Source organism: Felis catus, chromosome F2, assembly GCF_018350175.1.
Source record: "Felis catus isolate Fca126 chromosome F2, F.catus_Fca126_mat1.0, whole genome shotgun sequence".
In the NCBI taxonomy this organism is placed as follows: Eukaryota; Metazoa; Chordata; class Mammalia; order Carnivora; family Felidae; genus Felis; species Felis catus.
The window spans coordinates 6621701-6644244 of NC_058385.1; the positions used below are offsets into that span (position 1 = coordinate 6621701).

The window sequence follows — 22544 nt, forward strand, 5'->3', positions numbered from 1 at the left end:
CCCCTGTCCAATTATTTATGTCATTTGTAAACAAAAGTTCTTTCTCTTACCAATCAATGGATATTCTTTTACCTGCGTCAATTCTGCCCATATACATTCTATATTTCTCTCTCTTCAATGAATCATAGGAATTTGTACCTCAAGTTGCCATTTTAAATCCTAAGAAATGTAGATTACATGGTTTGTGATTTACAGTGTTTATAAAGTTCATTCTAGGGGTACCTGGGTTGCTCAGTCAGTTAAGCATCTGACTTCAGCTCAGGTCATGATCTCGTGGTGCATGAGTTTGAGCCCCACATCAGGCGGTCTGCTGTCGGCATGGAGCTTGCTTCAGATCCTCTGTCCCCCTCTCTCTCTGCCCCTCCCCTGCTCGCACTCTCTCTCAAAAATAAACATTTTTGGGGCGCCTGGATAGCTCAGTCGGTTAAGCGTCCGACTTGGGCTCAGGTCACGATCTCACTGTCCGTGAGTTCGAGCCCCGTGTCGGGCTCTGTGCTGACTGCTCAGAACCTGGAGCCTGTTTCAGATTCTGAGTCTCCCTCTCTCTTTGACCCTCCCCCGTTCATGCTCTGTCTCGCCCTGTCTCAAAAATAAATAAAACGTTTAAAAAAACAAACATTTTTAATAAATAAATAAATAAATAAATAAATAAATAAATAAATAAATAAAACGTTCATTCTACTAGGGGCACCTGGGTGGTTCAGTCAGTTAAGTGTCCACCTTTTGATTTCGGCTCAGGTCACGATCTCATGGTTCTCAGGTTTGAGCCCCGTGTTGGGCTCCGTGCTCTCAGCGGAACCTGCTGGGGATTCTCTCTCTTTGCCCCTTCCCTGCTCGCTCTCTCTCTCAAAACAAATAAACATTAAAAAAAAAAAAGTTCATTTCTATTATTTTAAAACTCTAATTTTTCTTATAGCCACTAAATGATGTACGAAAAAAATCAAAGGGTTCTTTTGTTTTGCAGAACACTTTGACACAAATCATTAACTATAAAACTGCTGACTCCTCAAATTTTTCTTTATAATCAGTGCTATGTGTGTTTTTTTTTTTAGTGTTTGTTTATTTTTGAGAGGTAGAAAGAGCACAAGCAGGAGAGGGGCAGAGAGAGAGAGGGAGGCACAGAATCCGAAGCAGGCTCCAGGCTCTGAGCCGCCAGCACAGAGCCCGACATGGGGCCTGAACTCATGAACCGCAAGATCATGACCTGAGCTGAAGTCAGATGCTTAACCTACTGAGCCACCCAGGCGCCCCTGTCCTTTCATTTTTTACATATGTGCAAGAGTTTAATTTTTTTACAACAATGTGACATTTTATTTATTTTTTTAAGTTTATGTATTCATTTTGGGAGAGAGAGTGCGAGCAGGGGAGGGGCAGTGAGAGAGGAAAAGAGAAAATCCTAGGCAGGCTCCACACTGTCAGCACAGAGCCTGACATAGTGCCTGAACCCACGAAACATGAGATTATGACCTGAGCCAAGATCAAGAGTCGGGTGCTTAACTTCCTGAGCCACCCGGGTGCCCCAAGAGTTTCATTTTTTAAGATCAGAATTTCCAATTTCATACTTCCTTTCTATCAAAAAATAAAAATCTGCTTTTTCTAAAACACTGCAAAAAACAAACGCCCGAATGAAAAATTATTTTCTTTTTTATATAAAGTTTAGTTCGTAGACTGAGCATGAAAAGCAAGCAACACCCTGACTATGGCATGGAAGGATGGGCTAGAAAATAGGAACAGGGGGTTAAGAAATAAAAGAAGTGCTGGGAAACCTGAGGGATTTATTTACAGTGGCATGGAGGGAGCAGAAGTGGCAGAAAAGGCCCAGTTGGGAGGAGAGAAGGCTTGTGGGGGCCTGGCGACTGGTAGCTGCTTGCCTACCGGCAAGCAGTGCTGGGACCACTTCCCCTGAATTTCGCAAAGCTGTACTCCTCAAGGTCACCCCAACTGCTAAGTCGTACGAGAATTACCTGTCTTTTTAAACAGCTAAGTGTTCAATCAGTGGCTTCTATTATTATTACCACACGAAAATTAACCACTAACATAATTTGCATCACACATGATTATATCATTACATCCATCATTAATTCAAGTCTCCTTAGTGAAGATAACTGGCCACAACGATTAAGTTGCCATTTTCTCTATTAGCTGCTGTAAATAAAAGCAAAATTATGTATCCACAGATACTAAGTTTGATTAAGACCATTCTTCCCTATTCACCTCACCTTCGCTGCCTACAATTAAGGGAGTCCATTTGGCAAACAACTTAGAGTGTGATCAGAAAGAAAGGAAATAGCATCACCTACTAAGTTCAGATAATTATACACCGGATTTCATCAGTATCAATAAAACTACTGAAGCCACTAAAATAAGAATTCTTTTGTCTTCGTAAAATTTTTCTGTACTTACCATTTTCTGCTGCCTGTTTAATTCCAGGTTCATCCTCCTGTGATTCTGGTGAAAGCCCAATAATATTGAACCTGGAAAACAAGGCAAAATCTTAAAAGAGCTATTTGATTCTAAAAATATGTATTTATGGTAAGTACATTTCACTAAACTCATGGTAGTCTGGATTAAAAGGGCAAACCATGAACATGAAACTCAAATTAAAATGTCTACAGAGGCCAAAATAGAACTTAAATGTGTGAATATGACATTCTACACGTTCCTTTCACCAACTAGATACAGATTCTAATGTTAAAAAATCACACTGCCACATCATTTTAGAGTAAGAACATCTAAGAAAATACCTAATCCAGTCCTACACCCCAGCAGGAACTGCGATGCACACTCCCCGAAAAAGTCTGCAATGAGTTCCAGCCACTCCCCTCCCCTTCTACTGCACCACAGGTGAGTCCAATGGGACAGAGCTACTTTACGCCGTCACTCTCTCATGCACCATCTCATAGCTATTAAGCAGAGGTATTATACTGATCTCTCGCCACATTCTTCAAAACGTTTTCATCGTACATTGTAGGCGCCTCAAACCGGAGCCCCAAAGGAAGCTTTCCTCTTCTCCGTCAGGCCCTTTCCATCTCCCTACTGGGTTATATCCTCTCATTGTGGTCTCTAGCTACGTTCGCTAGAAATTGTGGCTCTGGATGGGAGTTTTGCCAAAGGAGGAGGATGAAAGAACCAAAGGGCAAAATAGGCAGGAACCTGTGAAAACTGCCAAGAAATCTAGGGTAGACAGAAAGGAAGTGAAGGGGTGGGTAAGAAATGGGTGGCAACAAGTAGAGAGGACAAGAGGACAATAGACTGGAAGTAGCTTAGAGGAACGAAGAACTGACTCTACTTCCTGACTATAAAACATACAGGGAATGTGAAAATATCTTGAGAGTGCGGAAGAGGAAGTGGTCTCCTTAAAAACTTGTCAACTCTCCACAAAAGCAAGAGGTTGGAAGGGTGTAAGGTTGTGGCTTAATCAGAGTTATGCCACACGGGGTCACTCAAACCAACGAAGGTTTATCAGGCAGTAGGAGATATTTTCTACACTATTTCTATCTACCTATTCTCTCCCATTCCTCTACCTCTTGGCACAGCTCCTCAAGTTTACCCCTGAATCTAAAATACAAAACTTAAATAATTAAAGGTTAAACGTAAAGTTAATTATGTAACTTTGCAACTTAAAAATAGCTAATTAAAAATTGCTATATGCAAAAGCACTTCTAATAAAAAACAAAAAAACTAAGTGTAAATGAAAAGGTCTTATTGAATAATTCTCACTTACCAGGAAGGCATAGCCATGTTCATATTCAGTGTTACAGGCATAACTGGTCTACATAGGAAAGAAAAAAAACGCAAAGTGAGAGTAATATAACAAGGCATAAAACCTGATACATTCCATCACTGAAGGATAGAGAATTACTTCAGGCTTACACAAAATTGTATGCTACAATTTCAACACTGAGCTGTGTCACCGCATCCACATTGCATCATTTTCTCTACACATCCTCCAAATGTGTTCTGAAGACAGAGCAGCAGGTGTTCAGGACCACGCTTGGCAAATAAAAACATTTTCCTTTCTCAACACTCCTATTTAATACTTTCAAGCCAGACATTTTCTTACAAAAATGTGTAACCAAGACAGTTGGAAATGCATAAAATATAAGACTCTGGCTAAGTCTAAGGAAACGAGCAATTTACCACACAGATATGGTACATCAATTCCCATATGCTCAGATTATATTTTTGCTTATTTTCTAAGTTTCAGCTATGTAGTTGCTTAAGAGACCTCTAAATAAATATGGGAAATAGACGTTTTGCCAAAGTGTCCACTACACTCAGTTCAAGTCTTTGATGAACAATCTGTTGGATAACCTGAATGTAGCTAGATAAAAAAGGAAAGAGAAATAAATACACTATGACTACATCTCATCACTATCCTCCTGATTCATAAAACAAGTCTACCTTAGTTAGAGGTTACAAATCTTATCACAATTTCTTTGAGAACATGAATTTCCCTACGTTGGGAAATGGCCTTAAATCAAATTCAATCTTGGGGCCAATCACAACACATGAGAACATTCTAATTAATCAAGAATTGTCTCTGGGGCGCCTGGGTGGCTCAGTGGGTTAAGCGTCTGACTTCGGCTCAGGTCATGATCTCACGGTTCGTGAGTTCAAGCCCCGCATCGGGCTCTGTGCTGACAGCTCAGAGCCTGGAGCCCGTTTCAGATTCTGTGCCTCCCTCGCTCTCTGACCCTCCCCCGTTCATGCTCTGTCTTTCTCTGTCTCAAAAATAAACACTAAAAAAAAAAAAAAGAATTGTCTCTTACATGAGTTAGAATAGAGGACACAGTAACCCTGGCCAGAGTATTTGGTAGTCTACAGAGGTAAGATGAACCACCTATTTAAGGATAAAAAGGGGACAGAATGTATTCTTACCTAATCAGATATGTTTCCTCCTTCCATTTCTTCTTTCACATTTATCAGCTCTACTGCTACCACCACTTCTGAGGATGAACTAACCTACTAGCATGAACTCGAATCACAGTTGTCTTCTCCATGGCTACTGTTTCTCGGCAACATTCTGACCTAAAATGTTGCCAATCTCAGCAATTTTCTGTTTTCTGAAAACTTTATAGTTTCTTTTCGACATCCACAAGCATCTCCAGAATTTAAAACCAAACCTATGAGACTTCAAAACCTGTGGTTTTTTTTTCCCCATGGTGTATCACAATGCCTTTACCTGATAAACTTTAGGAGTGTTTCCAACATAGTAAAGACAAACTTGACAAGTAAATAAATCCCCTTGTGGATATCCTTAGATCTCAGATGTTTGTATATCTAAAGGAATTTTTCTGGTTCTCAGTTCAACTGACCTTCAAGAGAACATTATTTTAAATTTCCCAACATAACAGGAAAAAAATTCTATGTAGCCAAGTCACCAGTTTAGTTTTAAAGAATTTACTAATCTTTACTTTTAAACCAAATATTTAAAAGGACAAAAACAAATTATATTTAAATGCTTTTCTAGAAAAGTAAAGGTATCACAATGATTCCTCTCCAGATTCTGACTCACAAATGTAAAGATTAAAATACTTACGCATGCGGGCAGATATATTTGATATGTGAACTTCTGATACCCGCGAAGGCTTCTGCCCATCCATGCCTGGAGGGAAATTACGTGAATAATGCCATTAGATACTGTTTTAAATCCCAATAAATTAGTAACGGAATAGTACTTTAAAAAACTTGCAAGGATAAATGTAGCTCTTTATAATACCATAAAAGTATGGGCCGTCAATGCTATTAAAACGCCACAACAACCCAAAGGCTACTAAGCTTTGTCTACAAATAAAGATGAACTCTCCTGATTTCTGAAGAGCAGTGTGTTTTCTTTCACAGATTTCCACAGGGCTTTACTATTTACAAAATACAGGTATATTTATCTCTCTATAACCTCACAACAAAGTAAACAAGACAGATAATATAAATCATATTTTATATGATGGAAGAAACCTCAGAAGTAAATCAGTTGTCTAATATCTCTACATGCTTCTACTCTAATGAAAATAACTTTAATTAACATTCTTTCCTTGTGTGTATTATATGTGTTCAAAATGGAATACGAGAAAAACTAAAAAAAATAAAACAGTAAATCACAATCCTTCTAGCTGCAAATAAGCGGTTATCTTTTGGTGCACTTCCTTCTGATTTTTTTCACGCATAACACCTAAGCAACAGATACAGATTTTACAAAAATGGGATCATACTATACATACATACATACAGTACCTACTTGTTTACACTTGACATCGTAACTGATACTTCCTACATGTTACTTCTATTAAAGCATAAAGGAAAAGTAACCTAAGGGGCGCCTATTGGGCTCATTTGGTAGAGCACGGACTCTTGATCCCTAGGTCATGAGTTCAAGCACCATGCTGGGCACAGAGCTTATTTAAAAAAAAAAAGAAATTAAAAAAATTTTTTAAAAAGTAACTTAGGACATTTTTTTGTGTGAAATAGTCCAGATATAAATGTTAAATGCAGGGCACCTGGTTGGCTTAGGTGGTAGAGGATGCAACTCTTGTGTGATGAGTTCAAGCCCCATGTTGGGTAAGGAGGCTACTTAAAATTAAAAAAACAATTTAAAATTAAATAAACAAATACAAAAATGTTGAATGCTTTTGTATTAACTATTCTTCTATTTTAATACACCTCTCCCAAAAGTGTTAAAGGCATATAGAAAAATCAGTTAACAACTGTAGTAATATTTATACTTATATAACAACACTAAGGCACTATTCTAGAGTTGTAGGAGTGCTTGCATGTGTAAATGTGTGTTTAATTTTTTTCAAATCTTTATTTACTTTTGAGAGAGAGAGTGTGAGCTGGGGAGGAACAGAGAGAAAGGGAGACACAGAATCCAAAGCAGGCTCTAGGCTCTGAGCTGTCAGCACAGAGCCTGATGTGGGGCTTGAACCCACAAACTGCGAGATCATGACCTGAGCCGAAGTTGGACACTTAACTGACTGAGCCACCCAGGTGCCCCTAAATGTGTGTTTATATGTGAGTTCATGTGTGTGTGTACATACATGAGACTTCACTCTGAAAATTACAAAAATGTTGAAAGAAATTAAAGATCTATGTAAATGGACATCTCACGTTCATGGACCAGAAAACTTAATATTCTTTTTTTTTTTTTTTTTTTTTCAACGTTTTATTTATTTTTGGGACAGAGAGAGACAGAGCATGAACGGGGGAGGGGCAGAGAGAGAGGGAGACACAGAATCGGAAACAGGCTCCAGGCTCTGAGCCATCAACCCAGAGCCTGACGCGGGGCTCGAACTCCCGGACCGCGAGATCGTGACCTGGCTGAAGCCGGACGCTTAACCGACTGCGCCACCCAGGCGCCCCGAAAACTTAATATTCTTAAGGTGACAGTATACACAAACTGATCTACAGAGTCAATGCAATCTCTATCAGAATCATTGCTGGCTTTGCAGAAATTGACAAGCCAATTCCAAAATTCATTTGGACATGCAAGAGACCCAGAAGAGCCAAAACAATCTTAAAAACGAGTAAGGTTGGGGGCACCAGGATGGCTCATTCGGTTAAGTATCTGACTTCATCTCAGGTCATATCTCACGGTTCATGGGTTCATACCCTGCATCAGCCTCTGTGCTGACAGCTCAGAGCCTGGAGCCTGCTTCGAATTCTGTGTCTCCCTCTCTCTCTGCTCCTCCCCGACTTGTGCTCTGTCTCTGTCTCTCTCTCAAAAATAAACAAACATTAAAAAAAATTTAATGAGTGAGGTTGGAGGCCTCACACTTCCCAATTTCAAAAGACTTAAACCTAAGAGATAAAACTATAAAACTCCCAGAAGAAAATACATGGAAATCTTGTAACCTTAGATTGGGTAATGATTTCTTAGATGCCAAAAGCACAAGCAACAACAAAATTTTCAAAAAAAATCATCAAAATTAAAAACCATTATGCTTCAAAGAACATTACAAAGAAAGTGAAAAGACAACCTACAGAATGGGAGAAATATTTGCAAAACATACATTCAGTAAGGGTCTAGGATCCATAACATATAAAGAACTCTTAAAACCCACAAACAGAAAGACAACCTAAACATAAACAGGTAAAGGACCTGAAAAGACATTTTTCCAAAGATATACAAATGGCCAACATGGATAGGAAAAGATGCTCAGCATTATTAGTCATTAGGTACATGCAAATAAAATCACAATACCACTTCACACCCTCTAGGATGGCTATAATCAAAAGACAAGGGGTGCCTTGCTAGCTCAGTCGGCAGGGCATGCAAACTCTGATCTCAAGGTTGTAGTAAGTTTTGAGTCCCATGTTGGATGTACTTTAAAATCTTAAAAAAAAAAAGAAAGACAGAAACAAGTGTTAATGAGGATGGGGAGAAATCAGAATTTTCATGTACTGCTGGTAACATGAAGCTACCATATGAACAAGCAATTCTACTCAAAGAAATATGATCAACAAGAAAAAGGAATGAAGTACTAACATATGCTACAACATGGATGAACCTTATAAACATTAGGTTAAGTAAAGGAAGCCGTTACAAAAGACCATGTTATATGATTCCATTTATACGAAATGTCCAGAATAGGTGAATCTACAGGTATAGAAAATAGTGGTTACCTAGAGCTGAGAATATAGGGGGGCGGGTTTCAGGGTGATAACGAGTATAGGGTTTCTTTTTGGAATAAAAATGGCTGCACGGTTTTGTGAATCTATTAAAGGGTGAACTGCAGAATTCAAGTGGGTGAATTGTGCGGTATATCTCAAACTGTTGCCAAAAGAAATACATGACGCGAGCCCAGTCATGAGAAAACATTAAAACTAAGTTGAGGGTCATTCTACAGAATATACAAAGGTAAGGCTCTGTATTTTAAAAATATAAAGGCTATGAAAATGAACCTGGACCACTTTCTTACACCATACACAAAAATAAACTCAAAATGGATGAAAGACCTCAGTGTAAGACAGGAAGCCATCAAAATCCTCAAGGAGAAAGCAGGCAAAAACCTCTTTGATCTTGGTCGCAGCAACTTCTTACTCAACACATCTCCAGAGGCAAGGGAAACAAAGCAAAAATGAACTATTGGGACCTTATCAAAATAAAAAGCTTCTGCACGGCGAAGGAAACAATCGGCAAAACTAAAAGGCAACCGATGGGAGAAGATATTTGCAAATGGCATATCAGATAAAGGGTTAGTATCCAAAATCTATAAAGAACTTGTCAAACTCAACACCCAAAAAACAAATAATCCAGTGAAGAAACAGGCAACAGACATGAACAGACACTTCTCCAAAGAAGACATCCAGATGGCCAACCGACACATGAAAAAATGCTCAACATCACACATCATCAGGGAAATACAAATCGAAACCACAATGAGACACCACCTCACACCTGTCAGAATGGCTAACACTAACAACTCAGGCAACAACAGATGTTGGCGAGGATGTGGAGAAAGAGGATCTCTTTTGCATTGTTGGTGGCAATGCAAGCAAGTGCAGCCACTCTGGAAACCAGTATGGAGGTTTCTCAAACAACTAAACATACAACTACCCCATGACCCAGCAATTGCACTACTAGGTATTTATCCAAGGGATACAGGTATGCTGTTTCGAAGGGGCACATACACCCCCATGTTTATAGCAACACTATCAACAACAGCCGAAGTATGGAAAGAGCCCAAATGTCCACCGATGAATGAATGGATAAAGAAGATGTGGTATATATGCACAATGGAGTATTACTTGGCAATCAAAAAGAATGAAATCTGGCCATTTGCAACTACGTGGATGGAACTGGAGGGTATTATGCTAAGTGAAATTAGTCAGAGAAAGACAAAGATCATATGGCTTCACTCATATGAGGACTTTAAGACACAGAACAGATGAACACAAGGGAAAGGAAGCAAAAATAATATAAAAACAGGGAGGGGGGAAACATAAGAGACTCTTAAACATGGAGAACAAACAGAGGGTTTCTGGAGAGGTTGTGGGAGGGGAGATGGGCTAAATGGGTAAGGAGCATTAAGGAATCTACCCCTGAAATCACTGTTGTACTATATGCTAACTAACGTGGAGGTAAATTAAAAAAATTAAAAAAATATATATACATCTATATATAAAGGAAATGAGAGACAGACTAATAAACTGTTTCATAACAGACATGATAGCTAAAAGTAACACAAATTACTGGAAAGGATCTTAGACCAGGAAGGAAACACATAGTTGGGAAAGTTGGCAAAACCTGAATGGATTAGGGGATGCCTGGATGGCTCAGTTGGTTGTGCATCAGACTTGGGCTCAGGTCATGATCTCACGGTTCATGAGCTTAAGCCCTGCATCAGGCTCTGTGCTGACAGCTAAGAGCCTGGAGCCTGCTTCAGATTCTCTCTCTCTGTCTCTCTGTTTCTCCCCGCCCCTCCTGGGATTCTCTCTCTCTCTGTCCCTCAGTTGGGCCATGTATCTCTCTCTCCCTCAAAAAAAAAAAAAAAAAAAAAAAAAGACTTCTGATTACTAGATAATGAGCCTATACATATGGAGACAGAGAAAGAGCTTGAATGCAGGCACAGTTGCACAATGTAGTAAAAGATTAACAATTGGGGAAGCTTGGCAACAAAGATACGGAATGATTAGCACAAGTGACCAAAGACAGAAAAAGATAAACTAGAATTCATCAGGATTAAAACTGTTGTGCTTTAATGTACACTATCAAGAAAGTGAAAAGATAACCCTTAGATTGGGGGATAATATTTGAAAATCACATATATGAGGTTTCCATTATCTAAAATATATTTTTATTTTTATTTTTTTAAGTTTATTTATTATTTTTAGTAATCTCTACATTCAATGTGCGGCTGGAACTCACGACCCTGAGATCAAGAATCACATGCTCTTCCAACTAAGCCAGCCAGGCTCTCCTAGAATATATTTTTATTTTTTAATTATTATTATTTTTAGTTTTGAGAGAGAGAGAGAGAGAGAGAGAGAGAGAGAGCGCGTGCGCACAAGTGAGTGTGGGGAAGGGGCAGAGAGAAAGGGGGAAAGAGGATTCCAAGCAGGCTCTGAGCTGACAGCAGTGAGCCCAATGGAGGGCTCAAACTCACAAACTGGAAGATCATGCCTGAGCCAAAGTTGGACACTTAACTGACTGAGCTGCACAGGAGACCCTAGCATATATTTTTAAAGTCTTAAAAATCAACAAGAAAAAAGACAACTTGGTTTTAAAAATGGGCAAAGGGCTTGCACAGATATTTCTCTAATGAAGATATATAAATGGCCAAATAAGCACATGAAAAGATGATCAACTTCATCAGTCACTAGGAAATGCAATTAAAAACCCAAACACTTCACACTCGATAGGATGGCTATAATCCAAAAGAAAGAGAATAACAAATACTGGTGAGAATGTGGAAAAATCAGAACCTTCTGTTAGTTAGTAGAACAGGAAAATGGTACAGCCACTGTGGACAACAAACGGTCTGGGAGCTCCTCAAAGGGTTAAACAGTTACCACTGACTCACCAACTGTTCAAGTGAACGGAAAACCTATATTCATGTAAAATCTTGCACATGGATGTTCTGAGTAGCACTAATAATTCAAATGTTCATCAACTGATAAATTTAAAAACTATGGTATATTCATAAGATCAATACATGGCTATCACTCCATGGAATATTATTTGAGAATAAAAGGAATAAAGTACTGATACATGTCACAACATGAATGAACCTGAAAAATATGCTATGTGAAAGAATGCATACCAAAAAGGTCAAATATTGTCCAATTCCATTTATATGAGAAATCCAGAAGAGGTAAATCCATAGAAACCACAGGGAGATTAGTGGTTGCCAGGGAAGGGAATAAAGAATATCTGCTAAGGGGTGTGCCATTTCTTTGGGGGATGTTGAAAATATCCTGCAATTAACACCTTAGTGATGGTTCCACAACTTTGTAAATATACTAAAAACTATGGAATTGTACACTTTAAAAGAGTTGCTTTTATGATATGCAAATCATATTTCAATAAATAACATTAACAACTGAAGAAGTTTTTAAAAAGGGGCAGGCCAGAACTGAACTGTGGCCCACTGTTTGCCAACCACTCTTCTACACAAGAAATACTAAGAACTCTTATGAGAAAAAGAACAGAAATCTTGAGTTCTAGTTCAACTCTGCCTCTATGTAGAAGCGTGGATACAGACAGCTCAGACTAGTGGCTTTCAAAGTGTTCTCTCCAGATCAGTAATAATATCTGGGAACTTGTCAGAAATGCAAATTGCCGGGCCCCATCCCAGACCCAGTGAATCAGAAACTCTGGTGGTGGGGACCACATTGAGCCTTCCAGGTGATTTTTATGCATATTAAAGTATGAGAATCAATGCTTTTCCAGTCCTTAGTTTTCCCATCCATAATCTCCCCATCGCTTATAAAAAAATCTTCTCTGAATGTTTATTTTTATTATTTTTCTTTAAAAAAATTTTTTTTAATTTACCGTTTATTTTGAGAGAGAGAGAGAAAGAGAGAGCACGAGAAAGGGAGGACCAGAGAGAGAGAGAGAGAGAGAGAGAGAGAGAGAGAGAGAATCTGAAGCAGGCTCCAGGCTCTGAGCTGTTAGCACAGAACCAGACACAGGGCTCAAACTCATGAGCTGTGAGATCATGACGTGAGCCGAAGTCAGATGCTCAACCGACTGAGCCACCCAGGTACCCCTACAGATCTTTGACTGTAACTGAATTATACAAAAGTATGGCCAACTTGTTTCCAGTCCTTTTGTTAATTTTCAAAGTCAGTGGAAACTTCAAGATTCAAGAAGTCGACACAAAGCTTCAGTTAAATGAACAATCTACTGTTCAGAAACCTAGATCAATCAGAATATATTTCACTTATTTGAAACAGAAAAAGAAAACAAAACATGCACACACACATATACATACAAAGGTTTTCTGAGTCCAAAAAAAATTTCCAGGCATATCCCAAGAAATATCACAAATTCACACTATTTTATTTCTCAATTGTGCTTTTAGAAAAGACTACAACAAAGTAACTAAAGTCTATTTCCATTATCCTCACTACTCCATAGTAATATGGTATGGAACTAAAAACAAAGATTCCAGGTTTGTACAAGAAGCACTACTTATTACCATCCCTGTCCCAGTAGCACATCACAGTACAGAATCTCTCCTATCTGTCCTAATGAGTCTTACCAACTATCTGGCTAAGAGCAAAATGACCCAAGGTGGGTCATTTTTTTTTTTTATGTCTACTTATTTTTGAGAGATACAGCATGAGTGGGGGCTGGGGAGAGAGTAGGGAGACACAGAATCTGAAGCAGGCTCCAGGCTCTGAGCTGTCAGCACAGAGCCCGATGCGGGGCTTGAACCCACAAGATATGAGATCATGACCTGAGCCAAAGTCAGACGCTCAACCAACTGAGCCACCCAAGTGCCCCAAGATTAGGTCAGATTTTTTTTTTTTTTTTTTTTTTTTAGTTTTTTAAAATGTTTGTTTCTATTTGAGAGAGAGACAGAGACAGAGAGACAGAGCTCGAGCCAGGGAGGGGCAGAGAGAGAGAAGGGGAGTCAGAACCTGAAGCAGGCACCAGGCTCCAAGCTGTTAGCACAGAGCCCAACGCAGGGCTCGAACTCATGAGCCATGAGATCATGACCTGAACCAAAGTCAGACGCTTAACTGACTGAGCTACCAGGTGCCCCAAGATGGGGTCAGATTCTTAACTGAACACCAGAATTAGGGTTGATATAAAGTCAGAGCTGGGGTGGTCCATTTTGATCAGAAAAATGTGTCAGCTGAGGAAATTGTGCAAATACACAGAAAGAAGCAAAAGTAAGAGACCACAAGGGGATGAAAAGCAGAGAGATGAAAGGCACTTTGGTGCATGCAGTTGACTGAATAGTAGCCACCAAAATTCATGTTCACCTGGAACATCAGAACGTGACCTTATTTGGAAATAGGCTCTTTGCAGATGTAATCTGTTAAGGATCAAGATGGGATTTATTAGGATTAGGGTGGGCCCTAAATCTAGTAACTGGTGTCCTTATTAGAAATGAGAAAAAAAAATGAGGAAAGTACACAGATTAACAGCAAAATGGTCATGTAGGAGGGAGGCAGAGACTGGAAGTAACTATCAAAAGCCAAGGAACTGTCACAACCTGGAAGAGGCACAGCGTTCTCCCCAACAGCTTTTGCAGGGAGCATTTGTAGTCCTTTTGACACCCTGACACTGGACTCCTAACTTCTTTAACCGTGAGAATAAATTTCTGTGGCTTTAAGCCATCTAGTTTGTAGTGTTTTACTATGGCAGCCCTAGGAAACTTAATATACTTGGTGACTAATTCCCATTATAGGTCTTGCCCCTTAATTCCTCATTCATTCATTTATCTACTCAATACTTAGTTCTTCTACGTATCCAGTAGCATCCAAGCCCTGAGGATGCAGTATTAAGTTAAATAGGAAATACCTGTGTTCTCAGGTGACTTTTATGGTATGGTATGGTATTAAGTTAAATAGAAAAAACCTGTGTTCTCAGGTGACTTTTATTTCAATGAAATTAAAAAATCTTTGCCTTCTTGGAGCTTATATGCTAATGAGCTATCTTGTATCCTTCCATAAATTTTGTATAAACTAGTTGAACAGTTTTCTAGTCCTTGTAACTAAATGATCCCCAAATCCCACTCTATAATTCTCTTAGTTCTTGATTACAAAAAGACCTGCAAATGAACGGTCACAAAATATACCCATGTTGCCAATTCAATATTATTTTTGATCTTACTTGATCTCTCAGTTAAGACTTAATCTACTTAAACATTTGTCTTTGAAACTTTATTTTTGTCTTTTTAATGTTTATTTATTTTTAGAGAGAGAGAGAGAGCACGTGCAAGCAGGGGAGGGGCAGAGAGAGGAAGGGAGAGAGAGAATCCCAAGTAGGCTCCGCACTACCAGCGCAGAGCCCGATGCAGGGTTTGATCTCCTGAATCATGAGATCCTGACCCGAGCCGAAATCGAGTCAGCTGCTTAATCGACTGAGCTTCTCAGGCGCCCCCCCCTTTTTTTTTTCTTTTGAAACTTTCTTTTCTAAGCTTTAAAATCTCCACAGCCAAGAAAATTCTCATGTAGATTGGTAATACAGACCAGTAACTCCTGGAACATATGGAGGGAAGTTTACATGAAGAGGGCCAAGTTTTCCACCTGGCCTTTTCTCCTTCCCTGGAACTGAGCTTTCAAGTGTCACCATTCAGCTGTGTGGGGGCAAGGTGTGGAGGTGGTTCCCATGTATGAAGCAAAGCTGTGGGCTGGGGCACCTGGAGGGGTGATGAGGCAATGCCAAAACGCACTACTGGCCAAAACTGCAGAACAGAAGCCAGGTTACAAATACGCAAAGAGGGAAGGCTAGCATAATCCCAGTGGTGCTGACTGGAACTGGAGGAAATCAGTATAAAGCCCTAAATTTTAATATATGTAAATTTCAAAACTGATATAGATGTGTGTCCACACATGTATGTTATGTAGCTACACTTCCAGTTTTGTCTACGGAAAGGATCTAGAAGTAACAATTCCTTCAACAAGCACATCTGGCACTCAGATCTAGGTTCCTAAATAATACTCTACAAAAAGGAACCAGAGCTCTTGAAAAAAATGGCTGAGTCCCAGGACTGAAGTAGGAAAAATATAAGATGATCCTAGAACAGATCTTGCTGTATCAGAAAGCAGGGAAGTGCTCAAGGAATGATGGAGACATGTCCCATAAGAGCAGCTTGAAGGGGCTCCCGCTAGCCAACTACAAGATGATTTGACGTCAAAAATATGATAGATTTAAGTTTGTAACCCTCAGAGTAAAACAGCAATCCAAGAGTCTGTCCTGATTTGACACTTTAAAATGAATAGATGAATATATGTATACATAATAAGGGAGAAGGGAGAGTTGCCAATGAATAAATCTAGAATGAAGGATTTTTTGAAAAGATCATCATTTGGAACTTTCACAATAATAGGTATGGACAAGAATCATTAATGGACACTAAATCCATAGGTGAAAATTTGGCGAGAAACATGTTTTCATAATATCGAAGCATCTCCCTGTGGGGAAATAGGTTCTACTTACATAAATGGGTTAGAAAAAAGCTTAGAGTGGAAAGCCGCCACCATAGGGGAGAAAGCACCCGAGGATAGCTAGCAGGACATTATAATGGGGTCAGGAGTAGCTTATTACATCACCTGCAGGAAACTACTGTCCATCTGACGCCAATATACTACTGTTCTTTGATTACAAACTCCACTTGCCCTTCAGACCCTTTGCTTCTTCCACACAAGTTAATGATTACTGTCTATTTTCTCCACGTTCATGTGTGTAAGATCTTGTTTTCTTCACGTTCACCACGTGATAATATCTTATGAGCTCAATAAATCCGGAGACAAAACCCCTGTTCAGGGCTCTTGTCTCCTCCCGAACACTAGCCTTTCAATTCTGCATCTGCTCTCTTACCGGACAAGAAAGAACTCCAGACTCATAGTCTGCTACATCTCCCCACAAAATATTTTTAAGTAAACACACTTATTAATTTTATTGTGGAGAAATGGAGCAAACACTATCTTAACCAGGTGAAAAAATGTAGCATCACCAGTGAACAAAAACCAACACAGTATGTGTCTGATACAATCCATAGAGAGGAACACAGCAACACCTGTGTTATTTTTGTCAAAAAAGGCTTAAGTCAGAAGAAGACATTACATAAACCCAAACTGAGGACAGTCCACAGAGTCATTGGCCCGTATTCTCAAAAAGTGTCAAGTCATGAAAGACAAGGAAAGACTGCTCTAGACTGAAGGAGGCTAAGGGCACGTGATAACTAAACATAACATGTGATCCTGAATTGGATCCTGGGCCCGTAAGAGACACGATTGGGTCAAATCAAGAAAAATGTGATGACAAAAGCAAGATATCTGATGATCAATGTTAACTTCTTGATTGATGGTTAACTGTGGTGATGTGGGAATGTTCCTGTACTTACAAGATACACACTGAAATTTTACAGAGTAATGAGGCAATACTTCTTCAGTATGTCCCAATTGTTCCAGAGATGTTAACAACTGGGTAATCTGAGAGGAAGAGCATCAGGAGCTCTAAATACTACTTCTGTTAAACATTTATGTAAATTTACAGTTGTTTTCAAAGAGCTAAAAATTTTAAAACACAGTAACAATGATGAAATGCCGTTCCCTAAATTTACAGTCCGTACAAAAAAATGGGTAGGGGCAAATTAATAAACATAGAGTGACAGACTTAGAAAATCATATCATATTAACAACTGAGTCAAGCAAGAATCATCAACGGATGCTAAAAACATTGGGTGAAAGCTTAACGTACAATTTGCAAAGTCTCAAAGTATCTCCCTACAAGTTGCTTTTTAAACTACAAAGGGACAATAACTGCAGTAGAGAAACCCGGAAAATGCCATCATGCTCAAGTGATCCAAGTAAACAACAAGGGGACAAATGCTATCATTTGCATGCTGACATGATGCAATGAACAGGACGTATCACCAGGTAAAGTTTGAATAACTCTTGTATTAGACAATGATATTAAGTGTTCAATTTCCCAAACGTGATGAACTGTTCTGGGGTTACATAAAAGATTCTCCTTGTTCTTAGGAAATACATGCTAAAGGGTTTGGAAATAAAGAATCAGGATAACTGCAATTTACTCTCAGGGGGTTCAGCAAACATAGAAACCTATTCAATAGACAGAGATTAGTGAATCTGGGTAAAAGGTATTGAGGAATCTCTATTCTTGCAACTCTTCCACAAATTTGAAAATACTTCAAAATGCAACATTTTTTAAATTGCTATCAAAAATAAGTACTTCTGGGTTTTTGGATTTCAACTAATTTTCATTCTCCTCTCATATTTACAGTTTGAATTTGTTTACAATACTAATATAACATTTTCATAATCCTAACAGCTACTCTTATTTTAGAAGGAAATCTGTGATCTCACACCATACAGTATAGTCTAAAACATATTTCTTTGAATACTAGTTTCACAGTTTATTATACATGTTATTAGCAACATTTTATCATAGGTGTTTCTTTACAGCAGAACTTTTCAGAGTCTTAAACATGCTAGTGCATATGCCAGAAAATTTTTCAAGAGGACAATATGCCACTTCATATTTCCTGGACAGTAAGACATAATCTAAATAAGAGACACCACTGAAAAAAACAGCTTTTTAAGGGGAAAAAAAAAAATCACCACCACAATAAACACACGTCTAGTAAAATGAGCACCAATCTCAGAAACAAAAATGTGGGGGAAATTATATATTAGAATTGTCAAAATATAGAATTACATGGGTCTTCCAATCATATTTGGTCACCATTTTTTTCATGAGGAATCTAAAAGACACAGACCTGGAGACCTATGTTACCAGACAGTATACCTTGGCTGGTTCTACAAAAGTCTTAACCAAAAAGAAAAAAAAAAAAAAAAAAAAAAGGCAAAACCTGCCCAATTTTATAGCAACGAACAAAATCACTTAATCCCCATCATCCGCCAATTTAACCCATATTTTAAACATTAAATTGCCACTTGTCAGATTGATTGCTTCTGAATTTCACCATGTATTCATGGGACCAATTTAGAGTCAGCTTTTATCTCATGAAGTATTTTTAGAATTGGAGACCTTTAATTTTTTACATAAACTTAATTCTTGGTCAAGATGCCTGGATGCTCTTGGTAATTTTAATCTCACATTTCCTTCATCATTTTCAGTCTTTAACTTCAGCTCATGGATGGAATCTGGCTAAATTGGGGTCTACAGAGAATCTTCCTACACTGAAGCTTTCTTCTCTTGGACTGATTCTTTAGGCCTGGATCTCCTTAAAGAGAAAGTTACAGGGTAGCAAGTTCCTCCTTGACTTGTCAGGGATTGGTTGTGAAAGAGCTGTGAGACTCTCTTCAGTTAAATTAAGAGTTAAAAAAAAAAAAAAAAAGTCTGTCATTTTCACAAGACAACATGATTGCCAGAAAGTCCTGCAACCTGTTCCCCAGCTCCACACAAGGTATGGGTCATGCACCTCCACTTAGTAGACATAAAAGAATATTAGGGGGGCGCCTGGGTGGCGCAGTCGGTTAAGCGTCCGACTTCAGCCAGGTCACGATCTCGCGGTCCGGGAGTTCGAGCCCCGCGTCAGGCTCTGGGCTGATGGCTCGGAGCCTGGAGCCTGTTTCCGGTCCTGTGTCTCCCTCTCTCTCTGCCCCTCCCCCGTTCATGCTCTGTCTCTCTCTGTCCCAAAAATAAATAAAAATCGTTGAAAAAAAAATTTAAAAAAAAAAGAATATTAGGAGTCACTTTTAACAATTCATCTAGCCCAACACCTCCTCGGAAAGAACATTTAATGGTTTTTGGCTACTTTATCCAAAATTTATCTATCTTCAGTTTTCCTCCAGTTCTGTAATTTTGCCCAAGTTTCAAACTGATAATCACTGGTTGGTTTATCGCTCCATACCCAATGTGGGGCTTGAACTCACCACTCTTGAGACCGAGAGAGAGCCACAGGCTCTACTGACTGAGCCAGACACGTGCCCCTGATAATCACTGCTTTACATTAAAAACAAAAACCTCTCAGGGCACCTCGCTGATGCAGTCGTCCAACTTCAGCTCAGGTCATGATCTCCCGGTTCATGAGCTCGAGCCCTGCGTCGGGCTCTGTGCTGACAGCTCAGAGCCTGGAGCCTGCTTCGGATTCTGTGTCTCCCTCTCTCTCTGCCTCTCCCCCGCCTGCACTCTGTCTCTCTGTCTCAAAAATAAAACAAAACAGTAAAAAAAAAAAAAACAAAAACCTTTCCAAAACCTACACCTCTCAATACAGAAAAGGCCTAAGGGAAAGATAAATCATGTGACTAAAGTTAGCACAACAAAATTTGGCTCATCAGCCTCCAAATAAATCTTTGCTGTTCTCCCCTGCACTTCAACTGATTTCTTCTTTTAAGGGACTATCTAAGCTCTCAATCAGAACACGGTAGACCTCACGCTGCTATTATGTGTCTTATCAAAACCAACTACTTCTCAGCCCGTCCTGCAATTTTAACTCCTGGAGAAAGTTCTCAATTGCACACTGTCTCTACAAACATCCCGCCGATCTCTTGCATCCAATACCCCCAGCAACTCAGAGAAGAGTTTGCAATTTTAATATGTTCCAGAAACAGGAGACGAAACATGACAAATTTAAGATGATGAGAGAAAAATTCAAAATTGAAACGGCTGTATCTTATTCCTGGGCTGTAAGAAGCAGGACGAACAGCAATCTTCTTTTTAGACAATCCTCGAGGCCTTAAACAAACCTTTGATGGTGTAAGTAGGGTTGCATAACCCCGTTTCATTACTCTTACTACCAGCGGTACCTACCCTGTATCTCCCAAGCCGTGAAGGAAAATCACCTAAAAGAGAAGAGGGAAAATTAATAAGCAATGCCTAAACAGACCCACAGAGAAGCGTTAGACACTGAGGCCTCGGTTACGGTGGATGATGCCGCAATCACAGAGCACTGCCTTCAGCAAGTTCATCAATCTCTACAGACCTCTTAAGTGACGAAAATCTTTAACTTCTCTCCCCGAGTTCCTAAGACAATCAAGGTGGCGTTTTAGCACTTAAAAGAGGTCCCAAGTAGACATTCCTAGGTGCAAATGTCCACCCATTTTAAGAAAAAGACTTTGTCTCTTTCCAGTCAAACCATGCAAGCTTCGCATAGGATGCCGAATTTTTCCATCGCAAAAAGGAACTTCCGGGCGGGGATAAAAAGTTTGAGATCCTCATACCCGAGTTTCCTAAAAACAAACAAACAAACAAACAAACAAAAACAACAAAAAACCCAAAACCAAAACAAAACCAAAAAACAGCACCTCTGGTTTTTGGGAGACACGAAATCTTCAAACTTCTTTAATTTAGAACAAGAGTGCGAGGTAAGAAGATAAAGCACTCCCTCATCACAAATGAGACAGAAGCATGTTAGAAAGCCACCTCGTGTTAAGGCGCTTGTCCGCTAACGCCACTGTCCCCAAGCTGGGACGGGGGGGCGGCGGGGAGGGTTCCGGGGGTCCGGCGGGCCGCACTCGCTCCGCAATGCGGAGGACTCGGGTTCGGGGGCCGTTGAGCGCGCGGGAGGCGAATCCTCCGGGCCGGCCGCGACCCCCGCGCGCTCCGCACGCGCCCTCCGCCCGCGCCGAGCCGCTCTTCCCCACCCCACCCCCCACCCCCACGAGGGGCAGGGCGGAGCGCGCCCACCCACCGGTCGCCCACCGGCCTGCGACGCCGACCCCGCGCGAGAGGCGGCAGCCGGCGGCGGGCCGAGCGGGCCCCTCCGAACCCTGGCCGCCGCCACTCACCGCAGCGGTGGCTTTCCGGGCGGCGGGCACGATGGCGGGAAGCGGGGCAGACATGTTATTGCCGCACATACACCGGCTCGACTGACTGCGCGCGTCGGCGGCGGAACGGAGAGCGGGCGCCCGGCCCCGGCCCAAGGGCGTGCGAGCGGCGAGTCCCGGCCCGCCCCTCCGGGCGCGCGCTCAGGCGCGTGCGCGCCAACGAGGCGCCTGGCCGCCCTGCGCCGGCTCCGCGCGCGCCCGCGCTGCCAGACGCCGGCCGGCCCGCCCCTCCCCCGCCGCCCGCTCGGCCGGCGCGTCACAATGCCCGGCTTCTCCGTCCGCCCGATTGGCTGCGACCGAAGCGGACCTTCTGGTGCCCCGCGGGCCCGCGAGCGCTCGGTGCGGGTGGCCACGCGGCGCTCCTGCCCGTGGGGCGTCCCGGGCACCCCGGGGAAGGCTCGGAGGCCCAGGCCAGCAGCGTGGTCCCCGGAGCCCAGCTTTATCCTCCGCTCCTGGGGCCCCGTAATGAAAATAATTATCCCCGAAGCCAGTCGTCGTACCCAGTCTCGGATATTCCTTTGTCTCCGGAAGCCAGGGCTGTACTCAGTTCGTAAGAGTCAAGAAGGACTGGACTGGGAGAGGCCGGTGGAGCTTTTGCCGTATTTCCATTCGGGGCTCTGCTAGTGTGCAGTTTGGGGGTCGACTCCCCTCCTCCTTTAAACTTCACCTGAAAAGGAAAACACTCAATTGTGGATCCACAATTTATGACTGACGAATGTTAACACTGTACTGATTTAAGCACAAGATTGGATGGCCCCTTTTCTGCACGGTGGCTCAAATTATATCACTTTGTGTATCCGGGAGGCGACAAGAGGCACAAACGCTTAAAACCAAAATGCCTTGACCTTCAGAAGTTAGCAATTCAGTGGAGAAACTTATTTAGAGAGTAGCACCTAAGGTAGGGAAGGAAGCTGGTGAACAAAAGGGTTTCAAAAACCCACTCCACTTTAATTCACAGGGTAACCAGAATGCTGAAGGGTTGGGGATCTTGCTGGTACTGTTTTTATGACTCGTATCTTGGATTGGAGTGCTGAGAATTCAAAAATGTTAAGTTGGTGCTCACTTCTTGAAAATGATAATGTGACTCATTTCACATAGGAGTATACGTG

At 40.9% G+C, this 22544-nt stretch overlaps 1 protein-coding gene and 1 long non-coding RNA gene across 4 annotated transcripts in view; one reads left to right on the forward strand and one right to left on the reverse strand.

Moving 5' to 3' along the window:
• The window catches only part of LYPLA1 (lysophospholipase 1), a 31763-nt gene extending 9679 nt beyond the window's left edge, over positions 1-22084 (reverse strand). The window contains exons 1-5 of one of the 3 annotated variants that reach the window (XM_006943218.5): positions 21936-22084; positions 20420-20451; positions 5543-5608; positions 3725-3772; positions 2404-2474 (exon numbers count right to left, since the gene is read on the reverse strand). In XM_006943218.5, the coding sequence (XP_006943280.2) occupies positions 2404-2474; positions 3725-3765 (112 nt within the window). In that variant the 5' untranslated portion in view covers positions 3766-3772; positions 5543-5608; positions 20420-20451; positions 21936-22084. Of the gene's footprint in view, positions 1-2403; positions 2475-3724; positions 3773-5542; positions 5609-20419; positions 20452-20913; positions 21049-21396; positions 21588-21935 lie in introns of those variants that run through there. The other 2 variants (XM_023248760.2, XM_023248761.2) reach the window with 2 other exon arrangements.
• On the forward strand, positions 2636-5966 carry LOC123383033. The gene is made up of 2 exons (XR_006592251.1): positions 2636-2844; positions 4930-5966. It is a non-coding gene; the product is annotated as an uncharacterized LOC123383033 (long non-coding RNA).
• Positions 22085-22544: the final 460 nt, after the last annotated feature.